Raw genomic sequence first — 15,333 nt, forward strand, 5'->3', positions numbered from 1 at the left:
CCGCGCCGCTGCAGGGGCCGCTGCAAGTGCCGCTGCAGGGCCAGGCCTGCCCCGCGCCGCCGCAGGGGCCGCTCCAGGTGCCGCTGCCCGGGCCCTTGCCGTGCCAGGACGCGCGCGGCGGCAGCGTGGTGTACGAGCGCGTGCGCACCTACAGCGGGCCCGGGGGCCGGCGCGTGCAGCTGCTGGACCCCCCCGGCGGCCGCTCGCCCCGCGCGCCCTCGCCCTTCGAGGCCGCCCCGGGCGGCCAGCACGTCGTGTGGAGCTGCGACCCGCCGCCGCAGGTAAGCGGGCTCTCGAGGGGCGCGCCCGGCCGTGCTCGGGGCCGGCCCCGCTTCCTGCCCCACCGCCGCGCCTGCTCGGGGGCTTCTGGTTCACACGCTGTGCGCACCGCGCCGATCGCGCGCTCCCCCTCCCCCCGAGAGCCGGGACCGTCGCAGCGTCCCTTCGCCTCTTCCGTCGAGCCGCTGTTTGCTTTGCTGGGCGTGTGACCGGGACGGACGGTAGCTGCTTCGGCGACAGGCACGCACGCACGCCGGTTCCCAAGGTTCCCTTTCACACGTTATGCTAGGGCTACGCGGCGCTCCGTGCAAGCAGGAATGCGTGCCCTGGCTGGAGGGCCCCTTCCCCCCCCCCCTTTCCCATCCACCTGGTTCTGGCCTTGCAATGCTGTCTTTAAACAGGTGTGGGCAGCGGCTTCCCTCTAGCCTTGGTCAGTGCTGAGGGATGCTGGGAGTTGTAGGCCAAGAGGGCCACAAGTTGCCCACCCGTGCTTTTAAACGCCCTGTCCCGTCCAGGCTTCCTGGACTGCTTCCTGGTTGCACCTCAAAAGCATGTAAAGGAATTGTAAAGGACCCCAAGGCAGCTCACTTTTACCTTTTTGGATCCCTCCAGAAGGCTGCCGGGGATGCTTGGGCACTAATAGGCAGGGGCCACGGTGGATCTAGCAGGTTTCATTCTGAGTCCCTCTGCTCCTTTCCCTCCGTGATGGTCTTGCCTCCCTTCTACAAGCGCACGATTTTTCTCGCTGGTTGCTATTGGAGGTGGAACAGAATAAAGGCATTTTATAACCATTGGTCATCCCCAGGTGCCAGGTTCTTCCCCAGCAAAATCACCATGAAAGGCGCTGCTGTTACTTTTGAGAATAATTTCTTAGACTAGATCCAGCACATGGGAGGCATTATTTAACATTTCTTGTCCTTATTAATTAAGGGACTGCAGGTGGCGCAGTGGTTTAAACCGCTGTGCTGCTGGGCTGGTTGGTTGAAAGGTTGCCGGTTCGAATCTGCACAACGGGGTGGGTTCCTGTTGCTCCGTCCCAGCTCCTGCCAACCTTGCAGTTTGAAAGCATGCAAATGCAAGTAGATAAAAAGGTCCTTAATTATATTTGTATCCCTACAAACAACCTATGCTGATCTGCATGATCTTCTTTCACCACTCTGTCTCAACCTCAACCTGGTGAGGTAGGTTTGATGGAGCGTTGGAGACTGGCCCGGACTCAGCCAGAGGGTGGCCAAAAGGAAACTAGAAGTCAGAGCTCCAGAATCCCAGTCTAACTTTCTAGCCAGTAAGGCACACTGGTTCCTTACATTTTTTTCTGCATTCAGCTGAAGTTGCTAGTTTTTTCAAGGAGGAACTGTAATGTTCTGAAGTGAAGTGTTTGGAGATCAAGGGTTTTGTCTTATCAGGCTGCAGCATTCTGGAATAAAAGATGGTTTCGGTAAATTTTTTTTAATGGTTTGGCCTTTTTTAGTGCTTTTTCAAGCTGCTGTTCAAGACTCCCTTTTCCCCAAGGCAGAACACAATTATTAATATAACAAATTGATAAAGTCATCAAGAGCCAGCGAGGTGTAGTGGTTAAGAGTGTGGGACTGGGACCTGGGAGATCAGGGTTCTAGTCCCCATGAAACTCATTGGGGGACTTTGGGCCAGTCACAGACTCTCAGCCCAGACTACCTTATGGCATTGTTCTTGTGGAGATAAGATTGAGAGGAGAAGCATTTTGTAAGCCACCTTTAGTTCTTTGAAAAGAAAAAAAGGTGGGGTTTACTATATAGTCAATAAAAGAATCCACCTTAAATTTAAGAATGATCTATTGATAGCAAACTGTGTTAAAACAGTCTTGCTGGCCTTCTGCCCCAAATTATCATGTGAGGCACCAGTATATTTTAGTTTTTCCATGTATGGAAGTTTAATTTAGTGTGCATAGTGTTTAAAATGTGCATTCAATGCTGAAACTGTTCTGCTTTGTGTGAACAATATTTGTGTGCACATACAAAAGGTTTAGGACAGGAGAAGCTCAAATAAGCCTCCAATGCCTGAAACATGGAACTATTTGGCTGTTTCAGGGAGTTTATTGCTTTATTATAGATCACTTCTACGAAGGAATTTGTTCCTTTGGGCATATGTTTATATATGTGGAAGGTGGTGTGAGGTCACGGTATGTATCAAAACCTGTGGGGTTTAGAGCATTAAAGATACAAAAGTAAGCTTTGTAGAATTCATTGGGACTTGGTATTGGATTGCAGCCAAAATGAATTTGGGAATCTCTTAACTGAATCATAGAAAAGTAGAGTTGGAAGCTGCCATGAAGGCCATCGGGTCCAACACCCTGCTGTTGCAGGACACCACATTACACCATCCCATTTGGATGGCTGCCCAGTTTCTTTTGAATGTCTCCAGTGTGGGAGAGCCTATCACACCTCTAGGCAGCTGGTTCCACTGCCGTATTGCTCTGCAGTGAGGAAGCTTTTTCTGATGTCCAGCCTGAATCTGGGTTGTCACAGCTTTCATTGATTAATCTGTGTCCTGCACTCTGGCATCAGCAAGAAGAGATCTTGACCTTCCTCTTTCTGACAGCCTTTCAAGTACTTAGAGAGTGATATCATGTCCCCCCTCAGTCTTCTCTTCAAAAGGCTGTCATAGGGCAGTGTTTCCAAACTCTGGATCATTTTTTTGCCCTTCCCTGAGCCCTTTCTAATTTACCTGCATCTTTTGGTGCCCAGAACTGGACTCAGCATTCCAGATGAGGTCTGACTAGGGAGGAGTAAAGAGGAACCTGCTTGTAACAGCATAGTGTTAAGAGGAAAAGATACAATCTGCCTTTAACTGGGTTGTTTTCTATTGTTTTCTGTTGGCTGGTAAACTGATTCGAAAGAGATACTGTTGCTGGTCACAACTTTTTGCCATTGCAAAGCTCTGAGGAGACGAGCAAGGGCACAGTTCAGCTTTGTGTTAGACACAGCTTGGATCCACACAGATCCTGGCAAACAGGTTTGCTCACTGTCTGCATGGGGAAAAGTAATTCCCTGGGCAAGAGTCCAGCAAGGCCGGAAAGTGCAGCTCAGCTCTTACGTAGCTTTCCTGATGTAGCTGCAGCATAATAAAAGAATGGCAGAATCCAACTAGGTGGGCTGGCCCCATAAGGTGCATATATAAAACTCAGCTTTTAGGGCAGAGCTTTGGGAGCGAAAGTCCAGGGCCTGTTCCAGCACAATGAGAAGCAGGGCTGTCAGAATGCAGCAGGCTGATTTCATGTTGACGTGAAGGAATGCATCCAAAGACCAGGGTTCCTCTAAGGACCTTTAAGCAACGTGGAAAATTAACCCACCAGCTGCTAAACAGGGGGCTCTTGTGTCGCCCCCATTCTCTCACGGTCGGGCAGCTCCCATTAATTTCACCAGGATTTTGCTTAGGACGCCTTCCCAACGGATGGTGCCCCTGAAGACACAATCTGCACATGGTTGACCATTCAGAACTTCCCAACATTCTGCAGCCTGCTGGCTGGGGGATGATGGGAGTTGTAGGACTTTCCCAAATGAAAGTTTTCAGCAATTCATGGAGGAACGAAAAGAATTATTGCTTTATAGACCACAGCAAAGCCTTTGTGAGGTTCAGGAGAAGCTGTGGATGGTCCTGAAAGGAATGGGGGTGTCTCAGCACTTGATTGACTTGACTTGATTGTATCATGGACAAGAAGCTACTGGCAGGAAAGAATATGGAGGAAACATGGAATATGGAGGGATGGATTCCTATAGGCATAGGTGTCAGACAAGGGCATATTTTATCTCCCTGGCTATTTAGTCTGTACACAGAATATATCATATGGAAAGTCAGATTAGAATCAGAAGGATGAGAAGAGAAAATTGCTCCAAAATCCATCAACAATTTAAGATATGCAGGTAATACCATATTACTAGTAGCTACTAATTGAAACAACGCCCGATAAAAGTGAAAGAAGCAAGTGCATAAGGAAGGACTGCCGCTGAATATTAAGAAGGCAAAAGCATGACAGCGGAAGAAGTACAGGACTTCAATGTCAACAGTGAAGAAATTGAAATTGTGAAAGGGTTTGCTCAGTCAGCAGTTTAAATGGGGACTGCAGCCAAAACTTCAAAGAGTGAGGCTTGGAAAGGCAGTCACGAAAGACCTGGAAAAGATCAGCACATGTAAGACAGCTCACTGGAGATCAAGTTCAAGATTGCCTCTATTAGTGTATTCCTGACCACTCTGTGTGTGTGTGTGTGTGTGTGTGTGTGTGTGTGTGTGTGTGTGTGTGTGAAAACTGCTCAGTGTAGAAATGCCCTGGACTGACAGAGAGACAAAAATGCGGATCCTAGTTTTCAGCAAGGATCAAATCAAGCCTAAAACGATCCTGGAAGCTAAAATGAGAAAATGGAGGATGTCATAGTTGGGGTACATCATGAGAAGGCAAGACTTGTTGGAGAAGAGGATAATGCAAGGGAAAGTCAAAGGGAGAAGATGAAAAGGAAGGCCAAATATGAGATGACTGGACCCATAAAGGAAGCCACAGCCTTGAACTTAAAGAACTGAGTGGAGCTGTCACAGAGAGACATTTTGGAGCACATACAAAAAACACAGTTTTAAGGAAGCACATTTAGGGCTGCCCCTTGCCAGATTAGCAACCAGATTAACTAGGCAGTAAGTTCAAAACATTGACTCAAACGTAGAGGGCAAACAATTCAATTTTGTATATAGGGAGGGTGACCTGTAGCCATTTCCTTATTCTTCTCCTATAAATAAACAAAGCACACAGGCACACAGAGAAGAGGGCCACCTTCAGAGCACCGCAAAATCAGTGCAGTGGATCCCTGTGACTCAGAACCCCATTCATGCAAACACTCTGTCCTTTGGACTTTACCTGCGGCACACTTGCCAAAAGAGCTGGCCACTTCCACGGTAAACACTGACTACCGTGATGTAGTGTATCAGTGATCCTCCCACACTGAGATAACACTGTTCACAAGAACTTGCTCTGCATACCCTTCTGACTGCCAAGACTCAGTTTACCTCTCTATCACGTGCCCATTTATCTGGGAATACATTTCATTGAACTCAATAGGACTTAGTCCTGAGCAAATGTATACAGGGTGGCACTGCCAGATCTCTGTAACAACAGCCATCCTTGCAGCGTTCTAGCGCTGGAAGGCCTTCCAGTTACGAAGTGCCAGCCAAGAGCCACCAATGGTTTGCAGGTAGAAAGTCAGTTCTTGGAACTGCCCACATTTACCAGACTCAAGATGATGGCATCTAATCCACAGATAATCATGCTGCAATAAATTGGTCAGTTTCAAAGTACTGAAAGACTCTGTAGCTAAGTTTAGAAGAGCTTATTTTATGATTGTATATATGTATGTACATTAAGAACGTAACTTTTTACCGAACACACAGCCCTCTGCATCCACAGCATTGCACACGCAGCAAGACAAGTCCCTGCTCTCTAGGAGCTTACGATCAAATATAGATCTGCTGGAAACTGCTGGGGGAAGGAATGTAAGGAGAGGAAAAGGTAGACAAGTGACGTGATAAGCCTGTGGTGCTTGATTACTGTTTGGAATGAGGTTTAAGGGGAGTACTTACTTTTTAAATTATACAGCATGATTTCTGTACTGCTCACGCTTCGGGCACTTTACCAGCTATTAGGATATCCCCATCTTTCCTGATCTGATGCCCTCTGGATGAGTAGAATAGAGATGCCAATTGTCCCCAACCATTGCTCTGCCATGCAGGGAACTGTAGTCTAAAACATCTGCAGGGAACCAGGCTGAGGAAGGCTGGGATTAGCTAAAGGCCGTGTGAAAAAGGTAGGTTTGATTTCCCAATGTGCATCAGGTTGCTTAGGTGATGTTCCGTATAGTCCCATAGATCTCTGGTCAAGGGCCTGGCCTGCTGCATTCGGCAAGCGAAGTATTGCAGGACTGCCCTTTAAAGGGCTGTTCTATCCCTTTCTTCCATGCATGTTCGTAAGATGCAGACAAATGCAGTAAGTGCTCCTTTGCAATACCAGAGCCTCTCGGGCAGCTGGTACCGGATGTAGAGGATTTGCGTGGCAGTGTCGTGGTGTGTGGAACGGCCTCTGGGACAAGGGTTGCTGCCCAGGAACGATCGTGTAGACGTCAAGCAGGGTCTGGGCTGCATGCAGAACACAAGGGTGTGTCGGGATGGGGCAGAACCTGCTCGGGACTGCGAATATCCAGAGGGGAGGGGGGGGGACTGTGGCTGTGTGTGCAAAAGGGGCTGGGTGTTTGCTTGTGTCTCCACTGGGAATGCCAGGTAGCAGACCGTGGGAAAGATGCCTCTGCGAAGCTCTCGGGATTCGCTGCCAGCCACAACGTGGGGTTGCGGAGAAATCTGACCTGGAGTAAGGCAGCTTTTGTGAAGCCTGGCAGAACGGTGTTCCATGGCACGGAGCTATTTGCGAGCGGTTCCTGTTGAATGAGAGCCAGTGTGGTGTGGTGGTGAAGAGCATGGGCCTAGGCCTCGGGCAACCTGGGTTCAAGTCCCCAGTCAGCCATGGAGCCAGCTGGGTGACTTTGGGCCAGTCACAGACTCTCAGCCCAACCTACCTCACAGGGTTGTTGTTGTGGGGATGAGATTGAGAGCAGGAAGAGACTTATGTGAGCTGCCTTGAGTGCCTTTAAAGGAAAAAGGCATGATCATGTTGATGTTTCTTACTTAAAGTGAGATCTTACTGGAAACATGAATTGTAGTGATTAAAACTGCATTCAGGATTTATAGCCTGAAATTCCTGATCCTGCCTAATCTTGGAAGCTAAGCAGGTTCAGGCCTGGTTGTGATCTGGATGGGTGACTTGATGGTGTAAACTACCCAGAGAGCTTCAGCTGCAGGCAGTATAGAAATGTAATTAATAATATTAATAATAACAAAAACAAGAATAGCAGCAGCAGAAAAGGCAAGATGGTGGGTGGAAGGCTGTTGGAAAACTGGAAAGTGTGACCTCACCAATCGTCGTCCCAGCTGAATGCTGGTGGCTGTAACACTTAAAAGCAATGTTTGACAGATCTCTATTTATTTTTTGTATTTCTTGTGTCTTCGGGCACTGCTGCACAAGACCAGCATTGTGTGCTTGTGGTCCTTGCTCATGGTATGTAGTTTGCAGGTTCACTACACTGTTTTGTAATGCTTCAGGAAGTCTCTCTGCAGCTTTTTTACAGCAAGGAAAACGTAATGTTATCTAGACATGGAGGAATGAACAGCCGGTGTATTTTTGCAATTTTGCTGTTCTGCAGCGCTTCCTTGTAGTTGTGCAATGGAACATATAGAATAGAAGGGCCAAGAAGACATTCCCTGGGGCAGGAGCTTGTCTTAATTCTGCAGAAAATCAGGAGGCAGAGAAACCTCAATACAGGAGTAGGTTAAAAGCTTCATGTAGAGGAGCCCTTAATGTTTGCGTGGCTGGGAGAAATCAGCAGGTGAAGCTTCTCTTACTGCTTCTGAAGAGGGACAAAAGCACTGCAGAACAGAGAGCGAGAGCAAGATGGCTGACTCAACTGCCAGGCCCACACCAGTCTTTCTGTTCTAGTCTCAACATCCTTCCTTGTGCCCTCAAATGTTTTGGACTACACCGCTCATCAGCATGCACCAGCCAGCCAAAGGCTGATGGGAGCTGGAGTCTAAAGCATCTGGTGGGCACCCAGTTGGATACAGCCAAATGGCAGATGTGGCTTCCATTATGCATACCTATCATACCTGCATTACCTGTCCTACAGGTACAGTGTCTGCCTTGGTCTTACTCTGGATAATTCTATGGGCTCACCTGCAGACCACATCCGAAATCCATAGGGGTGTACCCCCAAGTGCTTATATCTTGCCTTTGGCAGCATCCTCAAGGCAGCTACTAAAGATGAGCAGTGAGGAAGTGACCATAAAGAAAAAAGGAGGACAACAAAGGGCTGGATCAATTTGTCCAAAAAACACATCTGAAAACTTGCCAGTAGGTAGTTTGTCCTTTTCTTAATGCTACACATGCTCGCATCTGGAGGTTAGAATTTGTGGGGCATTCCAAAAGCAACGTGGACTTGTGGTCTCGTGGCGTGGATGCCGTGGGGGGGAGGGCTTATGGCTCGGATGCTTAAGATTTCCTGCTTTTGCGGGGTGGCCTTAAGTTCCATCTGCCAGGTCAGCAACCACTTTCACATCTGCCGTTAACAATCCCACCAGCCTCCCTTTTAACACGGCGTCTTCGGTGTGTGTTGTGATGTGCTACTGCTGCAGAAGAGATGCTTTCTTTGACGGTTTTCTCAAAACAGCTATTTCAGCACCTCCAAAAGTTACCTGACACTGCTATTTTTGTGGGTTTCTCTGGATTAACTCTTTCTTGAGTTTCTGCAAAGTATGCTTGGTTGTTTGGAACCTTGCAGGGAGGGGACTGCTGAAGGAAAACTCTTTTTCAGCTGAGCCTCAGAAGGAGAGTTTTCAAAAAAGGGGGCCGAATATGAATCTGCAAGATTCGCCAGGTGATGTATACCCCTTTTTCCTGCCTGTTGGTTTCCCAGCTTTTGCACACTAATCTCCTCTAAAGATTAGTTATTGACAGGAAGAGTTTTCAGATAAACTGTGCCAATATTTCTCCATTATTTTGGCCCTTCTCACTTTGATCCCTCAGAGTTCCTTTGAAATTCCATGAGGCCTCTGGACTGAAAGAGGTTCAACACCCCGGACTTAGAACATGGTTCCCAAAAGCCAGAGAAGATACTAGTAAATCTTTTAGGTGCAGAGATATGAGACAAAGTAGTTTCATTTATCCATTTTCTTCTTGAACCTTTTAAACAAGTTCCTCTGTATCTAATTTCAGCTTAGGTCCAAGCTCTACACAAAGAGCTTTTCCTTGATACTTTTCCCCCAACCTGATTGGGTGGAGGGTTTGTGATATAGTTCTTGTTAAGTGTCTGGTCCTGCCACATCTGAAAAGGAAGATGGAGGCTTGAGATTTTCCAAGAAGAAATGGGTGGCAAAAATTGGCAAATCATTAAGGATTTATCAGGGGACTCCCTTCTTGTGAAGTAGGTTGTAGCAGATGAATTCTTGTTAGGCAAAATCAAAGTCCGTCTGCTCTTGAAAACCACCAAACATCCTGTTTAACAAGCATCTTACAGGGCTTCTAAGTATCTTGTTCTCTGCGGGATTTAGAAAGCCAGCCCTTACAAGTCTCTGAAGATTAAGCTTTGATTAAACATTTCTTTTCTTCTTGGGAACTGATAGCGGTATGCAGGCTCAATCATTTTTGAAGCTTACTCCACCTAAGCTGAGGAGCTTAGAAGCACGAGTTATGCCTTTCCCGGCCCCTTGAGGCCAAGGGCGCTGTTTAGGCAAGTTTATGAGCATCGTCTGGAAAGGATTTGTTTTGAGAATATTAATGAAACTAAAAAATGGAGGGGAGGGTGGGGTTTCACCTTTGTATCATACCATCTAAGTTGAACCTGACAATAGGCACCATTTGGGCAGTGGGATGATCTAAGGACGAGTCGCAGACTGAAGACCCCTCAACCGTCTTCCACTGAGGGGCAGCTTATGTGTAACCTTAACTGCCTGCATATGGCTGGGCCTTCCTTTCTTTGTTTTGTCTGCTCCAGAACTGACTCTGTTGTGAATCAGGACCTTTGCACGGCCACCGATTGCTTCCTGAAATGTCCCCCTTGCCATACCTGTGTTGGGACTCCAGACTGGGGACAAATACCTCCCTCCCTTGATACAATTCTCCTCTTGCTTTAGGCCCCAGGTACAGGAGCAAGGAAGGCTTTATTCTCTCCCTTCCAGTTCGTTGTTGCCCCAATCTGATTGAGGGTAACACACTTATTACAGAGTTTAGGGGAGCTAAGCCATAGTTCATGCTGTGCAGGGACTGGGTTTGCATGATCACAAGGAAAGGGGTTGTGGCAATGCCTCACTACCTCTGTGTCACGACAGCCACACGCTGTGGAATTGGCCCAGCTGTGCTCAAGGCCAGGGTTTCCTGGGTTGTCCCGACCTGCGACATACTTGGCAGGGGATGGGTTTGAAACTGACCCACTGGCTCGACTTTGAAGCCGGCCCCTCCACGTGGCTTGCTGTGCCCGGATAGCACCAGAAGATGCTCATTGCAGGGCTGATGAGGCAAATCACGTGCTGTGTGACTGGAGCCCAGCCTAAGCTGTGGCTTGGCTGCTTCGGCTTTTGAGAGGAGCACAGGGCCAGTGTTAGGTGTGCCATGGTTTGGCAGAGGTGGAAACTGCCTGCGGGTGGCAGATGCAGATCTTTGGCAGGGTGGAATTTGGAGCAAGATGCCTCCAGTGCGGCTCCTCTCTTGGCAAGAGCTCAGCACTGCATCGCCACTGTGGTTACCCGGTGTTGCTGACTGGGCAGGTGCTGGTGACTATCCCGGCATCCAAGGAAAGGAGTGTTTGGGCAAACAGGAAGTGGGAGCAGAGCCAGTTTTGGGGGGCTCCTTGTGGGGTTTCTGCTGCTGGTGGGCTGAGGGGCTTGATGGTGCCGAACCATCCCAGTCTTGGGCTGCAGCCAACAGCCTGGCCCCTGGGCAGACTTTATGCAGGCCAATTTGTGTTCTCTCCTGAAGTTCAGTGTGAGGAGGAGTGAAGCAGAGCAGTTCTTTTAGTTGACCATCTTTAGTCTGGTCCATTGTCCTTGCTGGCTTGGGCTGATGGGAGTTGTAGTCAAACGCATTTGGAGAGCACCCCTTTGTCCTGCTGGGCAGAGAGTTGCTCCCAAGGAAGTGCGACCAGTTGGGTGCTTAGTAATCTGCCTTAGGTCAGATTGGAATATTTTTGGTATTATCTGCTTTGATTGGTGGGTGGCTGTTTTCCAAGGCTGCAGTTAGAGAGAGCTTTTTCCCATCTCCTCGCAGATGTGAAGGGCTGGAATGGGAATCCCCCATGTGCAAAGCAAGTGATTTACCACCAAGCTGCTGTCTGCGGTTGTTGTAGAATAAAGGACCGCATTTCATCAAAATAGATACGTAACAGTCAAAACAAGAGAGCCAAAACAAAAACATGTTTGGTTTTGGGCAAACGATCTCCCTGTAAGCATTTCTAAGTTTCACTAAAGTGTATCTGGCTTAAAAGTGGTGGTCTGTTGTTTTTTATAAAGAGCAGTTTGGGAGTTTATACAGTTTAGAAACTGTAGTTAACCATTCAGAGAGTCAAGACTATTAGGCAGTCTTTAAGCGAAAAGAGTAGTAGTCGTAATAATAGAAGCAGCAGCAACTAGTAAAAACTAATGGCACCCCAGGTTTCTTCACATCAACTGGTGCCTGAGACCTTTCAGCCAGATGATTCAAACTCCCGGGTGTCCTGTTGTGCAGGGATTTGGCTTCTCTCCTATGCAACACTCGAAAACATGGAGGTTATAGAGTAGCTTAGTTCATATAGTGAGCTGAACTCTAGAATTGCAATTCCACTGCAATTTTTCCCTACCTGCTAAATGGAAGAAGGTTTTCCGGGATGCGTTTTGGAACTCTGGATAGTTGGCAGCCGTCTTCCCCAACCTGGTGCCGTCCACATGTTTTTAATTGCTGCTCCCAGAATTCCTGATCGTTGGCCATGCTGGCTGGGGTCAATGGGATTTGGAGGCCAGCAGGTTGGAGATGCCTAACCTACAATCTTGTGCTCCATTTTTGGTTGCCTTTGGTAACTAAGTACTATTGACCACAATGCTTCTTTTTAAGGGCTATTTGGTTGCTGCTGTGGTGCTTCCCCAGTATGGGCTGGAAGCAGTTTTAAACAGCCTTTAATCAACTATTAGAATATATGAGTTGCTTTTGTGATGACTGTTTTGGAGTGGTGTTGGCATGGAAGGACAAATAACAGATACAGAAATGGCTTCTTCTATCACCATGTGAAGATTTTGTTTCTCCAGCAAGCATTGGATAGTCTGTTGTATGTGGATCCCTTCCAACAACCTGATTTCTGTTTACCCCTGTTTGCATGGCTACTGCCAAAGTTTATGCATTTGGGAGGAAACTAATTGTCTGAATCTCTGGCGTGTGTCTAAGTAATTCCAATAAATCTGGGGGTGGGGAGTTAATTGACAAAATATACCATATTTGAATCTGGTGAGGTTGACAAATGGAAGTCATGGAAGTAACGACTCGCAGCAGCTTGTGTGAAGGAAGGAGGGAGAAGTTGGTTCATGCCAGTATTGCCAGATCATGGCTTGATGTAACATGTGAATCAGCCCAGTGTTGGTTCCAGGCAGAGGTGTACAGATTTTGTTAATTCTGTCTGGTTTCATCGATAGTCAAGCATGTTTCATTGCATAATCTGCTCATTGATGGAACTGGGTTTTTTAAACCACAATCTAGTTCTTTTTATGCTTGTTAACACCAGTTTGCACTTGCATGTGTAAAGTCTGGGGTTTCTCTAATACGCATTAATGCAACTCTCCTCTGGAAGCAGAAAGCCAGTCTGCACGTCCATGGATCCCCAATCCACTGCAGAATTTGCAGTTTGGAGCCATAGAAAATCAAATTCATTTGAATTCATTGCAGGTTTCTTAGGTATCCCTAGTTCAAGTACTCCAAATTTCTTTTAAAAATATAGTTAAGCCCAAATTTTCTGACCCTTTTTCTAAAAAGTGACATTAATTAAATTTATGGGGCTTGGTTTCAAGGATAATGCATGTCGCTCCAGTTATCTGGCCGCCTTGAAGTTACGCCATTTTATTGCTGCCCCAAAAGTGTGACTCATTTGTCCTTTCATTTACAGGAAGTTGTATCTCCGTCCTTGAAACTGGCTCCTTATTCTCAGGGCAGTGTCCGGAGGATTATATTAGAGAATCCTGAACAGGTAGGAACACTTAGTAGCTGTTGTAACTACCTTGTGATATAATACAGGGTGAGGATGAGGGTTACCCCATGAGGAAAAGGAGTGATGAGTTAGGATACTACGTTTGGCAACACACCCAACAAGCCTTCCTACCTGGAGGAGATCCGTCGGAACTAACAGATGGTGCATTGCAGCAAGGAGTACACCAGCGTCCTCTCTGGCCGTCTTGTGTAAATGCAGCCAGTGCCCTCTTCTGGAGCTCAAACTGGCCAATTCCTTTGCTAGTGAGTGGCTCCCCATGCACAGTGCCAAACAGTTCTTTTTATACTTGCAGGAGCCACTGTCTCCACTTCTGAGAGGAGGAAATAATGTGATCTATGAGAAGACAATAAGGAAATATGAACTGCTTAATCCTGATCAGGTAAGAGGGCTTTTCTTCCCCTTTCTGCTTTTCTTTTTAAGCAGAGAATGGTTTAGCTCTTTACAAAGAAGGGCTCTCACATTTTGGATTTGCCTGAGTGTTCCAGAACGGTTAATAACAGAGACATGTTTTGGTGGTACGAATCTTTCAAGATTCCCCACCACCCCTCACAAGGGCATTTGTGCTTCCAAACCCAAAGAAACACCTGTTTCAGCTGAGCTGCAGAATGGGGAACAGACTTACACAAGAGCACAGATGCTCTCTCTTGCAGGGAATGCTGGCTGTGCGACCAATGAATTAAAGCCTTCTTTTGAACAGGTTGAATAGGTAGCATTGTGTTACATTCTTCACTTCTGGAGGAGGATGACATTCCAGACTATTTTTTGTGGGGGGAGGGTAGTTCCTTTAGTGTGCAACAGACTGGAGAGGTATTTTAAACTCGGTTTATGAATTTACCACTTGGAGAGGAGGAAATAGTGCTAACTGTGAAAGAGGCTCACATGGAGTGGTTTAAAGAGAGAGACGGGGAGAGAAGGAGAGAGATCTTTCAACTATCTCGTAAACTTGAAAAGATTTGGAAACCCTCTCCAAGGGGAAAGTTATTTGAAATTCTTCCCCTCCCTGAAAGAGAGGCAGAAAAAAATGCCTCTTTTGTTTGAAAGTGAAAATCTGGGGCGGGGTTTGACAAGCTACACCAGTGGTGTGGATGCTCCCTCCTATGAAGGGTAGAACATTTTGGTATGAGCATCTGTCGGGTGGCCATGCTGACTGGGACTGATGGGAGTTATGTTCTCCAGAGGATTTGGACTATCAGAGTTGCGCAAACTCTTTTAGGGTATTAGCACTGTTCAGTTCTGTAGTACAGCGGATGAACTGGAAATGATAAAGAACAGAAGAAAAGCCGTCCTGGATCAAAACAAAGGTCCATCCAGTCCAGCTTTCCATATCCATGGCGGCAAATTGGCTGTCCACAGGATTCCTCCAGCAGGATGGGTGCAAGACCAGGCTCCTCAGCAGTTGGTGTGTGCAGATAAGCCACCTCTGTTAAAGGAGGCAGCACTCAGCAAGCAAGGCGAATGGCCACCGATAATCCCCTACCTTAGAAACCTGGCCTTTGAAAGCCACCCAAGTTGGTGGCCATCACCGCTTTCCACGGCAACAATTCCATAGTTTAACTATATGCTGTGTGGAGAAGTATTTGCTTTTATCTGTCCTAGCCTCCCACCCATCAGCTTCATGGGATGGCCCCAGGTTCGAGTGTCGTTGAAGAGGGAGGAGAAGGTCTCCCTCTCCGCTTTCTCCACACCATGGCATTGTTTCAGACACCTCCACGGCCTCTCCCCTTCCTCACCTTTCCCCTGAGCTGGACAGTCCCGGTTGTTGCAGCCGTTCCTCACTGGGGAGCTGCTCCAGACCCCGATCGTGCTGTGCACCTGGCTCTGACCAGATTCTCTGACCTTTAGGAGAAGCAGTATCAATATGCCCTCCAGCACACGCAAGCTGACTCATGCCAAGTCTGCCCGCCAGCGGAGCCTGTTCAGGTGGTGCACCAGTGCCAGCAGACCCAGGCAAGCAGTTGCTGTGACATCTCCCCAATCTGTGTTAACGATTTCGGAAAAGGAAACGTGAAGAAAGTCACCATACAGACCTATGAACCAGTAAGAATTCACTCCTCTTTCATATATGTTATTTTAAAGGTTCCCCCCACCCCCTGCAAAGGTTTGTCCTCAAGACCCAGGGAATGACCTGGGCACACCTGAAGCTGCCACACCGCTAAGGAAGATTTGCAGTACTGATGCTCAGGTGCAGCAAACCCTCCCCTCCCCGATTTGTGAG

General features: G+C 47.6%; 1 protein-coding gene across 1 annotated transcript in view; it reads left to right on the forward strand.

Annotated features, from left to right (window-relative positions):
* POF1B (POF1B actin binding protein) overlaps positions 1–15,333 on the forward strand; it is a 54,090-nt gene that overhangs the window by 25,742 nt on the left and 13,015 nt on the right. Inside the window, exons 2-5 of the mRNA XM_044427174.1 lie at positions 15–281; positions 13,017–13,097; positions 13,411–13,497; positions 14,961–15,155. Coding sequence (XP_044283109.1) covers positions 15–281; positions 13,017–13,097; positions 13,411–13,497; positions 14,961–15,155 — 630 coding nt within the window. The remainder of the gene's footprint in view (positions 1–14; positions 282–13,016; positions 13,098–13,410; positions 13,498–14,960; positions 15,156–15,333) is intronic.

This window comes from Varanus komodoensis, unplaced genomic scaffold (assembly GCF_004798865.1).
Source record: "Varanus komodoensis strain SLA01 unplaced genomic scaffold, ASM479886v1 scaffold18_3, whole genome shotgun sequence".
Lineage (NCBI taxonomy): Eukaryota > Metazoa > Chordata > Lepidosauria > Squamata > Varanidae > Varanus > Varanus komodoensis.